Source organism: Gorilla gorilla, chromosome 1 (genome assembly GCF_029281585.2).
Source record: "Gorilla gorilla gorilla isolate KB3781 chromosome 1, NHGRI_mGorGor1-v2.1_pri, whole genome shotgun sequence".
Taxonomy (NCBI): domain Eukaryota; kingdom Metazoa; phylum Chordata; class Mammalia; order Primates; family Hominidae; genus Gorilla; species Gorilla gorilla.
Genome location: NC_073224.2, coordinates 40,777,482 through 40,798,520, shown reverse-complemented (window position 1 = coordinate 40,798,520; position 21,039 = coordinate 40,777,482). Strand labels below are relative to the sequence as shown.

Below are 21,039 nucleotides of genomic sequence, written 5' to 3'. Positions count from 1 at the left end.
GCAGCCTTGACACCCCGGGGCCCAGATAAGGGCGCAATATTGTTTGCTCTTCTGCAGCACATGCAGCTCCCCTACATCTGGTGCAGCCGTCATTTACGAGGATGTCAGGAAACAGGCAGGGAGAGTGCAGCTGCAGTGCCAGCTCCTGATGGGGCAGGCAGGCGGGTGGGCGGCCTCAGCATCCCTCCCAGGGTCCTACCTCAGCCAGCAGAGCCCGTACCCTCCTCAATCCTGATGAATGCAGCCCGGGAGCAGTGGCCGAGCGTGACCTCAGAAAAGGAGAGGAAAGGGGGGATATCTGGGGGTGCACTCTTGCTGGGGCCAAGGACATACCCCCTCTAGCCTATCACTCCCTAAATGATCTTGACAAGCTCACCTTCCAACCCCACCCTCCACAGGAGAGATGCCACCTCCAAGATGCCACCCCCGCCAGCCTATCACCCCCTAAATGATCCTGACAAGCTCACCCTCCCTGACAGCACCCGGCTGAGCAGAGAAGGACCAGCCTTGCCCAGGGCCACAGGGGACTGAGCACAGGGATGGCCCTAAAGAGGGAGTGGCTCCAGGCCCAGCAGATGGGTGCGAGTGCAAGTGGGGAAGTGGGGTGAGACTCAGGTGGGAAGTAAGGGGCTCCCTTCACAGATAGCACCAGCGGGACAGATCGCCCAGAGGGCTGTTTTCCTATCCCACTCTTCAGAAACAAAATCTGGTTACAACCAACAACAATTTCACAACCTAGGTTTGCAACACCTAAGCTGTATGTGGGTGCTCTCTGGGAAGCTGCGGCCCAATACTGTGCTTCTCTGAATTTGTGCATTACCCATGGGAGCCTGCAGGCCCTCACATGAAGCTGCTCACTGAGGAGCCCTTCTCTGAAACACTGAGCCACAGTGCACAGGCCAAGCTAGGCTGGAAGACACAGCCACAAACTCAGAGGATGTGTGCCTCTGGTGACCTGAGATCACAGGGTGGCCCCCGTCCACCTCGCAGCACCAGCACAGCCTAGGCCACAGGAATGGAGGGGCACAAACTGCCCAGCCTGCACTGCACCAGTGCCTCCTTCCTCCAAGAGCCCCATACCCCACCCCACCCTGCCCAAGGCTCTCGTAGTCTGGTCTGCAGTGTGCTGTCTGCAATGTGCTGTGTGATGGTCTATAAGCCTGCTATGTGCTGGTGCCCTTTGACTTGCTGGGTGAAGGACTGTGTGCTTTCCTCAGCATCTTCTCAAGCTGCAATTCCTTGGCTACAATGTGGGCTTTAAAAAACAACAACAACAACTATTTATTTTGTAGAGATAGCATGTCACCTAGGTTGGTCTCAAACTCCTGGCTCAAGTGATCCTCTAGCTTCAGCCTCCCGAGTAGCTGAAAACACAGGCATGCAGCACTACGACCTGCTAATTTTTGTGTTTTTGTTTGTTTGTTTTGAGACGGAGTCTTGCTCTGTCGCCCAGGCTGGAGTGCAGTGGTGTGATCGCGGCTCACCACAACCTCCGCCTCCCAGGTTCAAGGGATTCTCCTGCCTCAGCCTCCCGAGCAGCTGGGAGTACAGGTGCACACCACCACACCCGGCTAATTTTTTTTTATTTTTAGTAGCACGGGGCTTCACCATATCAGGCTGGTCTTGAACTCCTGACCTCGTGATTCGCCCGCCTCTGCCTCCCCAACTGCTGGGATTACAGGTGTCAGCCACCACGCCTGGCTTAATTTTTGTATTTTTTATAGAGACGGGGGTCTTAATATGTTACCCAGGCTGGTCTCGTCCTCCTGCACCCAAGTGATCCTCCCACATTGGCTTCCCAAAGCGCTGGGCTGCAGGCATGAACCACCATGCCCAGCCGACACAGGCTCTTAAGGGCAGAGCCCCTGGGCCTCCCTACCTAGGACATGGCTTTCATTTCAGCACCTGAGGCTGCGTGACAGAGACACTCAGGCCGTTCTGGAATTTTAACAAATAGGACTTTGCTTAAACACTCAGAAGGCTGGACAGAATGCTTACGCCTCAAGCCATGGATGTTTCTGCTGGGCGTGGTGGCTGGGGTCCTGGTGAGACTGCATCCCGCCATCTCCAGAGCCACAGTGCTCGTGGAGCTGCTGAGTCACTCTTTTTAACATTTCTTCCAGGAAAGCTTAATTTGGTTCTGTAAGGATGGTTTCTGCCTTGGGGTCATGAGTGACTGCAATTAAACAAAAGCATCACAGGTGGTTCACAGCAAGAAGTGTGGGGTGACTCGACTGTCCGGGAGTAGGAAGTGTTCGAGACACCTATGCACAGCCTTGCTGGCCTGGGGGTGCAGGAAGCCAGCCCAGGAAGAGCCCAGGGCATACTGCTGGCTGCAGAATGTCTTGGTCATCTGGAAAGAGAGTGCCCTGAGGCCACAGACCCCTGTGCAAGACACAGCTCTGTCTTCACTGCCAGTACTAAGGAGGGGCTGCCTGCACCTGCCTGGGAGCAGGGACCTGGGCCACCAGCCTGTCTGTCTCCAGCAAGCCCCTTCCCTCAGCCCTGGCCTCCAACACTCACCTGTCACCCAGGAAAGGCCTCTGCTGGGCCTAGTGGGCCTGTGAAGCTAGCGCACAGGTAAGGACAGCGTAGGGAGCTGAATGGAGGAGACAGCAGCTTGTGTGTTCCATCTCCCACTCAACCAATACACGCGCGCAGGTGGGGGCTGAGCGGCTTCCTCTGATAGGCTCCAGGCCAGCTGATGCAGTACCCCCAGGCTCCCCAGTCAGCCCAACCCGGGCCCGTGGTGCCACAGCAGGCTCCTGGGTGCTTCAGCTCCAGTGGGAACTTCCCTGCCTCAAAAGACGCCTGGCACTAACGAACTGCAGAGACAACCTCAGCCACCCCAATGCTCTGGTCCTTTACTAACTGCCCACTCCATACGCCTGCCTCCTGCCCTGTCCTGCTGCTGGTGCTGCTGTGCAGACAGACACACGGCCCGGGGAAGCAGAGGTACAGGTAAGGCTGTCATCAGGGAGCTGGAAGCCCAGGCAGGCCTTACCCCCAAGACAGGCAGTGAGTGACAAAGAAAAATCTCAGTGATCAAACAGCCTTCAAATACGCTGTGCACAGCAGGGTAGAGGCTCACGCCTGAAATCCCAGCACTCTGGGAGGCTGAGGTGAGAGGATCACTTGAGCCCAGGAGTTCAAGACCAGCCTAGGCAACACGGCAAAAAAAAAATTAGCTGGGCATGGTGATATGTGCCTATAGTCCCAGCTACTTGAGAGGCCAAGGCAGGAAGATGTCTTGGGCCCAGGAGATTGAAGTTACAGTGAGCTATGATTGCACCACTGCACTCCAGCCTGGATGACAGGGCAAGGCCCTGTCTCTAAAAGAAAAAAATAAATAAAAAGAAAAAGAAAATACTGTGCATGTCCCTTGGTAGGATGTGTGGGAAGGAAACCTCACCCTGTGGCCTTCCTCCCAAACCACAGCCCAGGCTGACTGCAAGAAAATCTGAGACGGAGGCGGCTGTGCAAGCCCTGGCCCGGCCTCCAGAAGGCTGTCAGAACCCACAGGGCCCAGAGACATGTGAGGAGGGTGATTGTGCGGTCCTGGGTGCTCCTCAAGGCAAGGACGAGTGTCTAGAATAAAATAAAACGTGCACTTGGCACGCAGCCCTGCAGAGGTCTCTGGAAAGGCTCCCCGCCCCGGGTGTCCCTCCCTGACAAGCGCCCGTCCGGTGTCGCAAGGCTGCCACCCTGTGGCCACACGTGCACCAGCGCTCGTCCCAGAGGCAGGGATTTTTGAGACATCCGTCATGGTTTCCACCTCCAGGGAGCCCACAGTTTCCAGCTGAGAGCAGTAAACACAGGGAAGCTGGCACAGAGTCCCTGTGCCTACGCATGGACAACAGCAGCAGGCGGCAGGCAGAGGCAAGGCCTCAGAGCCACGAGTGCCCCCACAGACTACTGAGCTCCCATCAAATGGGGCGCCGCCTTCTTGCTAACACAGCACCAGGCAGGGCACCGCACGCTCCAATCCCTGCATGGAGCCTCTTCAAGAACACCCTCTGGAGGCACAGCTGCCCCCATGAGACCAGCACTTACCTGGACAGGCCAGGTTGCCCATGGGGGTGAAAGTGAGCACGGAAAGGTGGCACAACAGTCCCCCACAGGAGCAACAGTCCATCCCACACATGCAGCAGGTCCCTATGGGACTGTGTGCTGCGTGTGCCACATGGCAAGATGGCTGCCCCAGGTACTCAAAACACCACGGGCCGGGTGCAGCTGTGCAAGTGAAAAGACGGTGCTCGCTGTGGCTACAACCCACACTCAGGTGACCTGAACTGAGTGGGGGCCCTCCTAGCCGAGCAGGGAGGGTGACGCCATCAGTCCTGAATCCTGAACGCACGTTGAGGCCCCCAGAAAAGGTCATGATAGCCCTCTGACCTCAAACAGCACAGATTGCAGGAACCCACTTACAAACACCAGCCTGCGGGACACAGGAGTGCTCGCCACCACGGTGCAGCCAGGTTGGCAACATGGCAGGGCCACTAAACACACTGAGTGCTTCTCTACTGGGACCCTGGAGAGCAGTCCTGAACTCCACAGAATGTCACAAACTTCCTGCCTGACGCCACACATACCCGGGGACCCCTCTTCAGTCCCCACACCACCAGGACAGTCCCCAACTCCACAGCACATCACATACCTCCTCCCTGAAGCCACGTGTGGGAGTACGCCTGTACCATTTACCTTGAATGTGGGTGAAGACCTCTGCTTCCTATGCTTCTGCAGCCTGTCTCCCACTAGGACACTCGGGTTCAGGCCTGCACTTTAGTGACAGCAGCTCATGGTGACCTTTGATCTCCTCATCTTGATCAATGGATTTCATTACATTTCACACCACACGCTCCATTCCATAGGGGTCAATGCCTCTCTTTGCAACCCCTGACTTTAAGACATATACAGAAAGGTGGTAGGTTTTCTGTGATTCAACTACGTGCTGCATATCTAAGGTGTGCACCTTTCATTTTTAGGGTGTGTATTCAGCCCTGGGGCTCATGGGACTCAATCTACTATTATGTGTATTTCTTTCCGAAATTTGAAGCCATCTGGAATAGCAAGCAAAACATTTTCATGTTAGAGAAACAGGTTATAGGAACTGAAATCTTTCTCTTAAGAGAAAAATTAGAGAAACCGAAAGGGTAGCAAATATCTCTTAATTTTAACAGACACCTGGCAATTAAAATCCTGAAGAATACAGCTTTACATGCTGTACGTATAGACACGCATTATAGTGTGGATGTACATGTCACATACATGCACAATACATAGGCATTGATACACATGTGTACATATGTATACATGCATGTGTATTAGCTATAATGCTAATATTAGAAAATGGAGTCTTCTATGACATTCAGATTTCTTAATCAGAGCTCGAAGACAAACTGCAGGGGAAAATCGGTGGATTTTACCATGGCAAGATACAAGATTTCTGTAAGGGAGGAAGAGACTCTAGAGGAAGTAGCTATAGCCTCTAAAGACAGCCAAGGCTGATGGTCTAGGATAGTAGGAAAGTCGTGCACATCTGTGGGGGAAGAAAGCACATGAGGAAAGAAGAAAACAGAACAGGCCATCCATAGAGCAAAACCTGCAGGGCCAAAACAAATACAACGCATCAGAGGCCCCACCTCCTAACCAAGGAAAGGGTAAAGGCAAGAATAACACCAAGAGGCCACCAGCCTCCCATCAGACGGGCAGGACCATGGCGGCTCCTAGCACATAAGCCTCGGTCCTGTGCTAGGGAGGAGGTAGGCCAAACGTGGTGGACGTGCCAAGACCCAGGGTGTCTGCCCCTCAGCCCAGCCCGCAGGACAGGCCAGCTGAGCATTCACAATCTACAATGGAGTCTGCGGGAAGGTACCATGGCCACTCCACACACATCTGAGAATGCCACAAACACACGGAACCACGCTGCACAGTTCTCAAACACACAGATCCCTAATAGCACGTTTGGGCACCAGGCTAGGAAAACCTAGATTACATGTCCAGGGAAACAAGAGTGGGCAAAGTAGGGGTGATGGGAATGGCCCCACCAGGGGAAGTGGAGATGGTGCTAGTAACAATCCTGAGGTGCTGGTTCCCACATCAAAATGAGGGGAGATGACAGAGACAACAGCAGGAGCTTCCTTTTGCTCTGATGCACTCATTCTGAAAGCCCTTTCTGTGTTGTAGCAGGTTCTGCATCACCATAACTGAGCACCTGAGACTGGGTAATTTACAAAGAACAGACCTTTAGTCAACTGACAGTTCTGTGGGCTGGGAAGTCCAAGAGCATGCCCTGGCTTCCACCAAGGGCTCTCGTGTTGTGGCAGAGACACTCAAGGGGGAAGCGGACACAGGCAGAGACAGAATCAGAGGGGCATCCTGCCTCCTAACAACCCACTCTTGGGAACTAATGCATTCCCAGAATTCATCCAGGCTTCCCAGAGGGAGCACTCACTCACTACCATGAGAACATCACTGAGCCACCCAGAGGGCAGAGTCCTTGTGACCAAACACCTCCCAGCCCTGCCACACTGGGGACCAAATTTCCACATGAGCTTTGGTGAGGATAAACTGTATCCAAAGCATGGTACCAACTGCTTTGGAATTCACGCACCTATCAAGTGTACAGTTAACTCTCAGTAATTTCAGATTCACAGATGTCAAGTACAAGGAAAATGGTCTGGAATTGTTTTTATGTATAAACAAACGAGCTGTCTCTAGCAAGCTGGAGGCCAGCAGCTGCTCTAGGTGACGCATCTGTTAGGCATTTCCCACAGGCGTGCTGAGTCTGCCTGTAATTTTAGAAGTCTGTGCACGCGCTCACTGCCTTGTCGGTCACTAACCTGCATGCCAGATTGAGCAGCTCTTCTCTGCGGGGGAAGAGGTTCTTGCACTTCTGAGCACCAATGCATCTTCTAACAGCTCCATCTTCTTGCTGAACTGCACTTCTAAAATGGGGATAACCTCTGGCATCTTGGCAGATATCAAACGATAGGCCATGTCTGGCTTTCCAATAAACCGCTGGCGGATGCTAATTTCATAAGGTGAGTGGACCTTGATGTCATCCACATCTTCTCTTTCAAACCTGTGCATGAGCAAAGAACTGGAGTCATGTATTTCCAACCCAGACACAAGGACGGTGAGCCTCCCTGGTTTAACGTGAGACTCTGTTCTGTGGGAAATAACGGCAGGAATTTTTATCAGTATCCCTTCTTTCCCAAAGGGTTCACAACTGGTCATGGAGACATCTTCCCTGGGCTTTGTTTCCGGTGGTGTCTTCCAAAGCTTGGAGCTAAAGGGCCACCAAGCAGGAGATTCCAGTTCTGTCAGCAATCTGAAAAAGCAAATAAAACACGGAAAACTGGATCAGTTCATTTTTAAGGAGTAATACCTTTTTTTTTGGAAAACAGTTTTAACCTTTGTAAAGCATGTTGCCATTTTACTCTACTTCATTTCCACAAGCACTCCATGAAGCAGGAGGCACAGGGACTTTTATCTCCAGTGTGAGAAGAGAAAGCTGGGGGCCAGGGCAGTGAGAACATTCATCTAGATGCAAAACCAACCAGCAAAAAGACAGCAAAAACGCACACCTTCTGCCTAGAATATCACTCTGCCCACACCCTGCTGCCTTGATCTGGGTCATCTTGATTCAAAATGAAACCTGTACTTACTGTCTAGGGAGCTATCTAACAGACCTTTTTGCAGTGATGGAATGTTCTACGTCTGCGCTGTCCATACTGTAGGAGGCACACGTGACAACTGAAGCTCTGCCTAGCAGGCCCCTTCCCCCAGCCTCAGCCAGACTCAGCATTAGAGTGCTTCCCCACCACCCACACTCTCAACACCCACTCTCATCCGCATGCTCCAGATTCCTGTTGGTACCGACTGCACCTCCTCCTCAGAGTACACTCTGCACCCTGTCTTTCAGCCTCTGCTGGGATTGGAGTCTAGTTGAGCATCTACAGGTGTGGGGACAGAAGCTGAGGAGAACCCGGCACGTCTTGCAGGATGAATCTCCCTAGACTGGAAGGAAGGGCTACCTCTACTGGCCAGGAAGTTTCTGTGGCCTTCAGGGACTCAGCGTCCCCAGCTTCTGCAGACTGCAGCCATGCGTCTACACTGGGGTTCTCAGGGTCCCATTCCTTCTCGGCCATGCCCTCAATGTCACAGCAGATGCCATGCACAGTTAGAATTCAGCCATCTGCAGCAGGAGACTCCAGATTCTGTTTTCACAAAGCTCTGTCCTGCAGCTACAGGAGCTAAGGGCTTCCCTTGGGGCAGATCCAGAAACGTCCAGGCTGTTCCTGGAGCACCCTGAGCTCATTTGTTTCTTTCCCCATGCTGCCCAGCAGGGTGACTGCGTCAGTCAGGTTCTCCAGAGAACAGAATCAGTGGGTATGTTGGGGGGAGAGAAGGAGGGGCTTATTTGAAGGAATGGCTGCCATAGTTGTGGCACTGCACCTAAGCTAACTGCCATGGGCCAGCCTATTAGAATTATTAGCAAGACTACATGGGGAAAATCATGGCTACTTTCACTAACTTCCAGTTGAATGTGGCATTTCCTTCCATCCTGAATGTAGACAGCTTCAGTATTAGTCGAACCTTTGACTGTCACCAACAGAAGTCTCATCACATTAATTATTGCAGATCTTAATATATCACATTAACCCCTGCTTTAAAATAACTGCAGTTACTAGACCTGCCGTTGGCTTCAGTATCCCATACATCAATGGGAAGACATCATATGACCTCAGCAAGAGTTTACAGTACACATCCTGCATTTCTTATAGGCCATTCTTAGTCAAGATTATGTATCATTATCCAAATTAAAACAAAAGGTGCACAGTTTGCTGACTGGCGTTCGGGATTTTGATGAAGGTAGACAAGTGAGCACTCCGTGGCTTCCTTGCCCTGACTTATCTCTAAGTGACTGTAAGATTTTTGATGCAGTAGATGGATGTGAAACGTCAAAATGGTGCCCTGTGCTGGCTGCACCCAAGATGGTCTGTTTTAGTTGCCAAGAGCCACACTCACACGTTCTCTTTTACAGTGATGACTTTAGGTTTTCTTTTACAGTGATGACTCCTCGCCCTATAGTGAAGGTCTAGGGATGAACGTGGAGACTTCTGGTTCCAAAATCATGCCATAGACACAAGCTGGCTCCACTCCTTCAGCTGAAAACCAGAAACAAAGGCACAGCACCAGCAATATCCCAGAACTCAAATGTGAGAATGGGATGGCCCCTGGAGCCACAGAGAAAGGAACAATTCCTAGCAGAGACTAAGGGAATTGAACTTCCACATCTGAGATGTCCCTCATCTGGAGAAAGTTCCCCTGACTCACAGTCTCTAACCTGGAAAAAGTGAGAAAGAGGTGAACAACCTGCTTCCCTGCCTCTTGGGCTCCCTGGCAGGAGGCCTGCTCCCACCTCAACCCATGGGAAGCACTGCCAAGGCAGAAACGTCCCTGAGCACAGCCAGAAACAGTGGGGCATGGCAGGACCAGGACGCTCAGCCCTGGGTGCTGTGCACGGTAACTTGGCCTAAGGAGACACCTAGAGCTGCTGTTGGGCAGCAACACGCCATGGGAGGTGCAATCCCCAGGACCCCAGGCAAAAGCCCCTCGCCAGCTTCTCCACATGATTGGGACATCCCCTCCAAGATCTAACCCATTTCAGACAGGCAGCACCCTAACTGTTTGCTGGAAATACACGTGGGCAGAGCCACCACCATCGGGGCACTGCTGAGGATGGTCGGATGCTTTTGAGCAGGCAGAAGGACAGGCAGGAGCCTGATCTAAATGGCCGGGGCCGGGTCCAGAAATATTCTGTGTATCAAAGTGGCACCTGGTCATGCACAGGGGATTTTCTTAAAGGTGACTAATTTGCAAATTAGATCTTAAAGGAAACTGATATTGACAAAGAAAGAAGAAAAATCATACTCATACCTAGGGATCTCAAAACTGAAAGGGGACTGAAGGTCCTCTGGGCTGGGGTCCAATGCGAGTTGCGTTACACAATCCAAAAGAGATGAGAGACGCACTGCTCATGTGACAACTTACTAGGCTTTCAACAACTGTATATAGTCAGAAGTGTTGCTTTTATTAAGCCAAATTTTCTTTCCTATTACTTTACCACTGTTGATTTAAAAAGCCACACTCTGTAATATATTTTAAGAGATTTATTCTGAGCCAAATGTGAGGACCATGACCAGTGACACAGCCTCAGGAGGTCCTGCGAACATGTGCCCAAGGTAGTTGGGTTACAGCTTGGGTTTATATGTTTTAGCGGGACATAAGACATCAATCAATGCACTGGTTCAGTCTGGAAAGACAGGACAACGCAAAGCAGATGCTTACATGTTACAGGTAGATTCAAAGATTTTCTGATTGGCAATTGGTTAAAAGATTGGTTAAAAGATGGCAATTGGTTAAAAGTGGCCCCCTGGCGTTGGGCCACTCAGTGGCCCAGGTTCTCCTCCAATTGTCCCAGACAAACTCCACGTCATTCTGCTGGTTGGTGGCCTGCAGGTGAGCCGGTGCCTGTGGGTGCATTCCTGTCACCTTTAGTTAAGAGTTATTATCTAAAAACCTGGACTCCCAGCATGGGCACAAAGTGAGACTCCATCTCTACAAAAAAATAAAAAAACTAGGCTGGGTATGGTGGCTCACGCCTGTAATCCCAGCACTTCAGGAGGCCGACGTGGATTACTTGAGGCCCAGGAGTTCGAGACCAGCCCGGCCAACATGGCAAAACCCTGTCTCTATTAAAAATTCAAAAATTAGCTGGGCATGGTGGTGTGCACCTGTTATCCCAGCTACTCAGGAGGCTGAGGTGGGAGAATTGATTGAACCCGGAAGGCAGATGTTGCAGTGAGCCGAGATCATGCCACTGCATTCCTGCCTGGGTGACAGAGCGAGACTCCATCTCAAATAAAAGAAAAAAAGAAAAAAAAGAAAACAAAACTAGCCAGACACGGTAATGCATGCCTGTGGTCCAGCTACATGGGAGGATCACTTAAGCCCAGGAGTTGGAGGCTGGAATGAGCTGTGATCGCGCCACTGCACTCCAGCCCAAGTGACGGAGTAAGATCCTGTCTCAAAAAGTAAATAAATAAAAACCTGGAATCAACTGAAAGGAGTGTCTGGGCTGGAGATAAGGGGAGGCCAAGGTTGTTATGGAGATTAGGTCTTATAGGTGGCCGCACTTAGAGATGACAGATGGCAAGTGTTTCCTATTCCAACCTTCAGGAGGAGGAGGGCATAATGAGGCATGTCTGACCCCCTCCTTCTTTTCATGGTCTGAACTAGTTTTTCAGGATTACTTTGGAATCCCCTTGGCCAAGATGGGATCCATTCAGTTGGCTGGGGTGCTTAAGATTTTACTTTTGGTTTATACAACTAAAGGACCTAGTTTAGCGTTCTAAAGAAAAAGGTCTCAAGTGACAGCCATCAGTTATTTTAGGCAGTCTTGGTCAGCTTTCCTCTCCAGGCAAAACACTTTTGATTCCCTCTCACAGGTCCTGGTTTTAGTCCTCTCAATTTCCTGTGACACCCTCATTTCCTCAGTGTTCCCCTCAAAGGCCTGTAATGCTCCTGTGCCTCCTGAAGGAGCAGGGCAGCCACCAGCTCTGATCACAGTGCCGTGAGGTGTCCTGCCAAGCACACAATGACATGGGTGCACACACTTTAAAAATCTCTATCCAGCCACTGAGGAAAACAGCATGGAGACTCCTCAAAAAACCAAGGAGGAACCGTTTTGGAAGTGCTGGAAAGGGAAGGGCGTGGTCCCTTTAAATGATATGGAAGAGGGGAAGGGAAATGCTGGGTAGAGGAGGGCGTGGTCCCTGGCTAGGGCTCCACCCTTACGGATTGACAGATGGAGGAAGGTAAGGACAGGCATTTTTGTTTTCCTGCCCAAATGCACTTCCCAAGACCACCCTGGCCTGCCACACCCCCATCCTGTGCCTATAAACACCCTGAGACCCTAGCAGGCAGACACACAGGTGGCCAGACCTCAAGAGGAGCACATCAGTAGAGGGACACAAGGGCAGCTGGATGTCAAGAGGAATGCACACAGGCACCAGCACGGCTGTAGGCCACCAACTGGCAGAATGATGCAGAGTTTGGCTGGGGCAGTTGGAGGAGAGCCCAGGCCACTGAGTGGCCCAACTCCAGGGGAAAACCATCTCCCTTCGGGCTTCCCCATCTGCTGAGAGCTACTTCCACTCAATAAAACCTTGCACTTATTTTCCAAGCCCATGTGCAATCTGATTCTTCTGGTACACCAAGGCAAGAATCCCAGGATACAGAAAGCCCTCTGTCCTTGCAACAGGGTAGAGGGTCTAATTGAGCTGGTTAACACAAGCCACCTACAGATGGCTAAACTAAAAGAGCACATGGTAGCACACACCCACTGGGGCTCCAGGAGCAGTAAACATCCACCCCTAGACGCTGTGGTGGGGTTGGAGACCCACAGCCTGCCTGTCTGTATGTTCCCCTAGGAGGTTTGGGCAGCAGGGCACTGAAGCCAGCCCTGGCTTCAGTGGCTGGCTTCAGTGCCCTGTTGAATGCCCTGTGAGGGGGACAAGGGAACCTTTCCTATTTCAGAACCACCATGATTTTGCAATCCTGCTTGTGGGTTTACACCTGTTCCATGGTGAGCAGGCCTATGTAAAACTGCCTCCGACGTGAGGAAGCTGAGAGGCTGCAGAAAGAGGATGACAGACCCCACTTCTCAGAAGGAAGTATCTAACAGCGACTTATGGACAGGAAGGCAGGTCTGTATCTTAGGCAGCAGTGAGATGAGGCAGTGGATCCCATGCCATGGCCCCCAGACCCAGGGTTTCTGCACCACAGGGGACATATGTGTAGGACAGACCCGGCAGGAAAAGATAAGAATGCCCCGTGAACCTGCCCAAGGGCAGAGTATGTGGTTAAGTACCTGCCCTTACACAAGGAACAATAAGTGAGGTAGAAATCTTAGAGGCATCCCCAGAAATGGGGTTAATCAGATGTTAACAAGGCCTATTAGTATCCAAGATGGAGTTGCTTTAGCCTCCACAATAGCCAAAGGAAATAAAACCAGTATCTCAAAGTGACACCGGCACTCCCAAGTTCACTGCAGCCTGCTTCACTATAGCCAAGGCATGGAAACCACGTGTCCATCCACAGACGGATGGATTGAGAAAATGGAACAGTACTGACTCCAAGTTAGAGAAAAGCTTGTTTACTTGAACACAATTATTGCTTTGCTTGAGTCTGCAGATTATTAAAAATGCCTTGGGAAAACAGGACCTTCAACAGAAATAAAAGAAAATACACCAACCAACAACTCTGGGAACCCACAACTCACTCTGGGACTCAACAGCTCTGGGAACCAACAGCTCTGGGAATGGGCTGGCCAGCCTGATAAGAATAGGCTGATGGTGCCTGCAGAAGGCCACGAGGCATTGACCAAGAAAGCAAGGATTAACTGCCCATCTGAGACTCTGCAGGTTTCACTAGGGTGCTTTAATCATCTCCCCTAATTTCCCTTAAAAACCCCTGATCTGGAGTCACAACTCCAGAGGAGGTGATCTTTGAAAACAAGTCTACCACCCAGAGGTTGCTGGCTTCCTTAATAAAGCTAACTTTCCTTTCACCAAAGCTCATCTCTTGGATTTTGGCTTTCAAGCAATGAGTGGCCGAGACCTGAGTTCGGGTACAAAAATATAGTGTCTATATGCCATGGAATTTTATTCAGCCACAAAAAAGAAGGAAATCCTGCCATTTCACCAAGATGGACAGACCTGGAGCACATTACACTGAGTGAAAGCCACCAGACAGAGAGAAAAACCCTGCATGACGCATGTGGGACCTAAAGAAGCCAAACTCACAGAAACAGAGAGAAGGGCAGGTGTGGGGCAGGTGGGGAAGCAGGGAGAGAGTGGCCAAGGGCACCAGCTTCAGTTACGGGATGAATGAGCTCTGGGCAGTAATGACATGGTAGCTGCAGCTCTCCATACTAATAGTACACTTGAAATCTGCCAAGAACACAGATCTTAGGTGTTCTTAACATTCTCAAGGAAAAAAAAAAAAGGGAACAAAATGACAGGCATGTGAGGTGAGAGATGTGTTCGTGCGTATGACTGTGGTGGTGACTTCACAGTGGGTACAAACACTGCATCACCAAGCCACATGCCTGAAATATACACAGGTTTTCTCAGCAATACCTCAATAAAGCTGCAAAAAATAATTATACTTAAAAACAAAGTCTTGCCCGGGCGCAGTGGCTCACGCCTGTAATCCCAGCACTTTGGGAGGCCGAGGCGGGTGGATCACGAGGTCAGGAGATTGAGACCATCCTGGCTAACACGGTGAAACCCCATCTCTACTAAAAAATACAAAAAAACTAGCCGGGCGTGGTAGCTGGCACCTGCAGTCCCAGCTACTTGGGAGGCGGAGGCAGGAGAATGGCAGGAACCCGGGAGGCGGAGTTTGCAGTGAGCAGAGATCGCGCCACTGCACTCCAGCCTGGGAGACAGAGCGAGACTCCATCTCAAAAAAATAAAAAATAAAAAAATAAAAAAATAAATAAATAAAAATAAAACCAAGTCTTTATGTAATTGGCCCCATTCCTTCGCATTGTTTTTCTGACCTGCTTTTCAAAATCCTGTGTCAGATTTGTCTTTTTCTTGTGTCTGTTCTGTTTCTTGCATGTCCTGGAGGCTGGGAGCCCTGCCTGTGGGCCTGGGGAAGGCACCAAGGCTGCCTGCACCTGAAGGGACCGGCGTGGGCAAAGGCCAGGTGGTCTCCGACACTGCGACCTGCAGTCCTGCCAGGCTGACGACCTCAGTCCTCCTGCCTGGCGGGAAAGAGCTCTGAGCACCAGCACTAAGAAGGAACTGGACATGAATACAGGCAGGCACAGGGCCTCACTCTGCTGTGCTCCTCGGCACACAAGAATGGGGGTGCCGAGGATCAGCTGAGAGTGCGCCTGGCCGGCGGTGGGGCCTGCGGTGGCCAGGACAGGTAGTGGGACAGGTGGTGGGGCTGGCGCAGGGTGGCAGGCTACTTCTGGGAGACAGCTGCTGAGCAGGAGAGAGACGTGGCGGTGCAGGCCGACGCAGGTGAACATAGGATGGCCTGTCCCAGGAGAGTGGGCGACACAGGGCGGGCTCTTCTTCACCGCACAATCAAAGCCACAGTGTTCAGGGAGCACTAAAGGGGCCCAGGGGCTGGGTCAGATGCCGGCACTGTGGGTGGAACTCTTGTTTCTCCGGCTCGGCCAGTCTTTGGGTCACCCACTACATTTCCAGAAGAAGGGACAGGCCCATCACTTGGTGCCCGGCTCATTTCCCAGCAGGAGTCCATAGCAAACATGGGGGCTCTGGGTCCATGCCGTGGATAATCGTGTGCCTTGGCAGCCTCCTCCCAATCTCCCTCTACACAGTCTCTGGGCGCACACAACGCTGGCACTGATGCCATGTGGCCTCACAGAAACTCGGCTGGGCACAGAAAAAGATGCTCCTTCTCCATGGCATTTGTTTTGTCTGTGACTGGGAGGAGGATGACACCCCAGGAAGCAGGGAAAGCCACATTGTACACCCACAGCCTCCCCTCCAGGACCGCAGCACCCTCGCCTATGGCCAGGGCTCAGTCCTCTGCGAATATCCCCAGGCCTCCCCCTGCAGACACTCTCAGGGTCCAGCCCAGGGACACCCCTCAGCAGCGAGCCAGGGCAGGGAGAAGCCAGGACGGAGGCACCGTGGGGAGGGCTCCAGAACCCCACAGGCCGGAGGGCAGAGGGCCAGTCCCAGCTTGCCAGGGCATGTGCCTCCCAGGAGGCTGTGATGGTCACATTAGTGTCCACATAGCGGGGCCACGAGGCCCAGTCGTCAAGCACTACTCTGCACGTGTCTATGATGGTGTGTGTCCATGAGATTAAATAGAAATTGGCGGACTCCCAGGAAAGCAGCTGGGCCTGTAATGTGGGCAGGCCCCGTGCAACCTGCTGAAGGCCTTAAAAGAACAAGAACTGATCCGAGAAACAGAGTCACGGCCTTCGGCCTGCAACTGTCCGTGGGGCTCCACTGCTGGCCCCCTGCAGACCCTGACTAGGGCAAAACACACACCTGCCATCTACACAGTAGAGCTGGGATTGTCGGGGGCTCTGTCATCTTCCGGCTCCAGCCTTGTGCCAGCAAAGCTCTGACTGAAAGGATCTCCTCTTAGTCAAGTACAAGATGTGACCTCAGTCCAACAAACCTGCATGCAATACTGATGCACCAATATGACCCCAGCTTAGGGCTGAGGGACAGTGGCCAATGCCAATGCAGGATTCCAGGGACACAGAGGTTCTGCCCACTGCAGCTGTGGGTGCTGGGGGGAAGTTCTCACTTTCCTCCGAACAATCACAAAACGAGAAACAACACGCTTCAAAATGACTTTTCAAGAAATAATAAAAGTAATTGAAAGCATGTAAAAACCTGAGCTATGTGTACTGAAACACACACACACACAGATGACACACACAAATACACACAGACACAAACAGAAACACACAGACACACATACACATACAGACGACACACAGACACACACACACACACACACAGAGGCTCTCAAGGATGTGTCCTTAAAAAAGGGGCAGAGAGCAATAGAGAAGGACGGCAAACTCAACACACACTTCTCCAAAGACAAAGGAAACAGACAAACATAGTGGCAGCCTGACACTGAAAAGCAGGCAGACTGGCAAATCCAGGAAGGTGGATAGTATGCCAGCAGCGGCATGCTGAGAGACCATGCAATTAGGATGCCAGAGCCCTATGGGGTGATGAGGGAGTACCAGCACCCTCCCAGCAGAGGTAGGAAGAACCAGCAACACACAGGCACAAGTCCATGTGGCACTGCACTGGGAGATCCTCGGCTCCCAGATGGACCCACCCAAGTGGGCACCCCCAGATCCCAGAAGAGGGACTGGATGGAACCTGAGGGCAGAGGGAGTAAACCTTCTACCTGAGCCAGAAAGCAGTCCCCCAAGACTCACGCTCCAGACGGGACCCCAGGACGAGGAACTGAGGGTCCCAGTAAACAGCCCATGGCTGATACCTCAGCCCCACACACACCATCTTAGGAAAGACGACCGCGACAAAAAAGGCAATAAACAAGCACCTTGAAAACCCAGAAACCATAAGCAAAACAAGGCTATTAATAATATCCAAACAGAGAAGATGCTCAGGCGATGACGCAAGACCCGAAGGTTTTTCCAGGAAACTGGAGGAACACAAAAGAGTTCTAAGAAATTACAAGTACAAATGATAAATGGTAGGAAAATAAAAACCAGAAACATACACTAGAATAGCAACACTAAAAGAAAGCCAAATACGAAAGGAGTACCCAAACAGAAGATAGCAGGACTCAGAAAGCAAAAATCGGACTTGGAAAAAGAAAAGCATTCTTAAACAAACTGAAGAAATTTTCTGGACATACACTAGGATTTTTGTACTAAGAAACATAACAGAAGAACATAGCTCATGAACAAATGGCCGATGCTGACCGGAGACACCTCACTCACAGAGACTGTCACCAAGACAGACCTCACTCCACCCTCTGTGACCTCAGAGGCCAGGGCCCGTCCCCATTACCACATAGGAGCCACAGATGCTGACAGGAGACACCTCACTAACAGAGGCCGTCATCAAGACAGACCTCACTCCACCCTCTGTGACCTCAGAGGCCAGGGCCTCTCCCCATCACCACATAGGAGCCAGAAACAGAGGAGTGTGTACAGGAGGTCACAGCACAGCCTCTGCTTGCTGGGTGTGGACTCAGCATGGTGCAGTGGATGGTAGTGGTGCCAGGCACCCAGTGAGCCAGCACTCACTCATATCTCACTGTGTGTTTCCAGCAGAGTATACAGTGTATTCACAGCCTCGCTTTCTGAGTGCTGGATCTTACTGTGCGTACCCACTAAGCGTGTACAGCAGGTGCACAGCCAGGATCTCAGAATGCTGGATGTGTGCAAATATGGTGCAGTGGCCTGGAACAGTGCCTGTGAGCCTCCACACATGTGCATCTTACTCTGTGTGTGCCTTGCAAAGTGTACACAGCAAGCCCACCTGTCCGCCACCTCCAGGTCTGACTCCATCTTGTCCAGGCCTCTCATGACGCTGTCCAGCTGCTGGCCCTGGTGGTGCAGGACCCTTGCCGTGTCCTCCAGGCGTTTCTGGGATCCAGCCATGAGTCCCGTCAGCTCCTCGCCCCGGGTCCTTGGGACAGATGTGTCTGCCACGGCTCCAGGCTGAGACAGCAGCAGCTCCCTCCAGAAATGCTCGATGATGCTGAAGACCACGTTTCGACTTGGCCGCAGGGAGCTGAACCAGTGCTTGGCATGGCCCTTCTCCAGGATGGTGATGGAGCTGAAGATAAAATGTGAAGCCTCCTTCTTGATCTCAACTATGCTGGAGAGGGGGAAGCTGACCAGAATCTCTCCAGTGCTGTCAGTCATGAACCTGAGCGACAGCGATGTTAAGGACAGTTGTCCAGTAACCCATCGCCTCTTGGGCTCCAGGTAGTAGGTGCACGGCCAGGTGTGGATGCAGACGTCCCTGCTCATCTGTTCCTGGGTCTGTGTGCACCAAGGTCCAGGCCTCTTCTGCCTCTGAAGGAGAAGAGACAGTAACGCTCTGCCGTCACCTGTGGACTGGAGACACAAGCAACCCCACAAGGATGCTGCCTCCCCTGCGGCTCTGAGCTCACACAGGCTGCAGCACATGGCTGACTCTCGATCCACCTGTGGCTGCATGACGAAGCCCATGTACCCTCTCAGCAGGTGAAGGAGGAGCAGCCAGAGCAGGAGGGCTGGTTTGGAACCAGGACCCCTGAGTCCCAGACTTATGCCCATCCCCCAGGCAGAGGGTTCACACTGTCATCCCCCTCACCACACTCTGTGCCCCTGCACCCAGCAAAGCCACCCTGCTTGGATCAGTGTCCACTGCTGGACGACACTTGAGGAGGACATCACTGGAGACTTTGCCAGGGCCCTGGGCCTCGGACTTCAGTCCCAGGATGTACTCTCAGACCGTTCCAAGGAGCGCTGTCTTTTGGCCATGATGTTCCCTCTAGATGCACATTCCCCTTCGGAAACTTCCATTCATCAACTTCATTGCGTAGAGAAAACAATCCTGCAGACAAGCATTTTCCCTTCTCATAACGCCACCTAACCTTATAGCGTTCTACAGAACTGAGTAGTAACACGTACACGTACTAACTTATTGTGTGTATGTAGTTTTACATAGCTGCAAGCAATGAAGGTGTCCTATCATGTTTTCACATCTACATTTATCAGTAGTTTGGAAAGTCTTGGATGATAGATTTGAACGAACCCTCATGGAACATGCAGCCCAACTGTCTCATCGTACAGATAATGTAAGGTTAAGAAAACACGAGGGCCTTGTGCAAGATCCAGGCACGAGTGCAGGACTCTGCCAGGGCCAGAGCCAGGCCGGGGATGCCTCACCAAGGTTCTGACAGCAGAGAAAGGTCCAAGGGTAGGGTGGCATTTCTCCCACTTCTCTCACAGAATTTCACTGTAACGTGACTTTACTTATACAAACAGGACAGCCAGCCAGTGTAATCCCCACAGACATCAAAAAGTGTGGGCTTTCCATGGCACAGCTAGAGGCTGTGGGGTCCTCCTCATTCTGGCAGCACGTTCATGAGTCCTGCTGTGTGCCAAATTATCTGCTGGGCACCACCTACCCTGATCCGGTCCCTGGTTCCTGCAGCTCATGCAGTTACACTCTTAAGAGCCAGGTCTTTCACGTAACTGCTGCACTAGACACCATGTCCCCAACACAAGGCTAGACAAGACACACTGAAAAGCCACACCTGCACTGGAAGAGCTTGCATCAAATGGGACCTTAATTGTATGAGGACACAGCCATCTGAGAATGCACAATATGTCGTCACACGCAGACCACAGGGTGTGCAACCACTGCAGGGAAGGAGGTGTGGCTGGACTGTGGGGGCTGCCTGGCTAGTCTCCCCAGTCCACAGAATGCCCATGTGGCCACAGATGGAGCCCCACCCACCTTCTCCCACACCTGTCCTCCTTCTGGGGCATGGCACTCAGCACATGGAGGGTGCCGCCTGCTCATCTGGCTGGAAGTCATGAGAGGGGAAGGGCCCCATTTCATTAATTACCCTCCTTGGCAACAACCTGTCACTGACTGAATGGGATGGATGTTTGGAGCTTTCAGATGTCTGTGCAGCTGGGCCCCTGGGGCATGGCTGAGGTGGCAGCCTTGACTGAATGCCCTGTGACTGGACAGATTTGGTCCCAGCCAGGCTAATCAATGAGAAATCCCGCTGGAAGCCTAGACAGGATGAGACTGGGTGGATGTGGATGGGATGCACCTCTCCTCACATCCCTGAGTGTCCGTGGCAGCTTCGGCCCAGACTGTTTTCCAGAATGCCTGCGTGGCGAGCAGCCTGGGGCTGCGACTGGTTTCTCCCTCTTGGCCAGAGAGAGGAAGAGAGGATGTGAGCCGGGTACTAAGGATGCCGTCTCCTCTGGGGGCAGAGGTAAGCAGGCTTGTCTTGCCGACATGCCCATTACAGCATGGGGGATTTCCTGAACCCGGAGCTCTCCAGCTGTGACGCTGATCCACCATGTGTGTAGCATCCACCTGGGACCCAGGCAGACAGGAAGTCCGCTGTGCCGAGACAGCTGAGACCATCAAGGCTGGGGCCTCCTACAGGAAGGCAGAAGCCGTCTCAGACCCATGGAGCCCCTGGGTGATGTGTATGACATCTGCAAGGCCACTCTGCTCTGGGGTGTGGGTCCTTCACACCAGACTGCTCTCTGATGCCACTAAGTATTTAGGCAGCAAATGCCACACACCCACTCTCAGCTCACAACACCCTAAGATGTTTCTATTCGGGGACATCAAGACTTTCTACAAATTTTATTTCGTTTGGAAAGTAAGCATACGAAAAGTTCAACATTAGGAGGTCAGGAAGATGGCTGCACCTGGGGAGAGGGGAAGGCCCTGCAGG

General features: G+C 52.1%; 1 protein-coding gene across 7 annotated transcripts in view; it reads right to left on the bottom strand.

The window, feature by feature from the left end:
* Window positions 1-21,039, bottom strand: part of SNAP47 (synaptosome associated protein 47) — a 48,150-nt gene that overhangs the window by 17,235 nt on the left and 9,876 nt on the right. For 6 of the 7 annotated variants that reach the window (XM_004028509.5, XM_019031394.4, XM_055371476.2 and 3 more), the window contains exons 2-3: window positions 18,099-18,640; window positions 6,843-7,333 (exon numbers count right to left, since the gene is read on the bottom strand). In XM_004028509.5, coding sequence (XP_004028558.4) covers window positions 6,843-7,333; window positions 18,099-18,640 — 1,033 coding nt within the window. Of the gene's footprint in view, window positions 1-6,842; window positions 7,334-18,098; window positions 18,683-21,039 lie in introns of all 7 variants that reach the window. The other variant, XM_019031378.4, reaches the window with a different exon arrangement.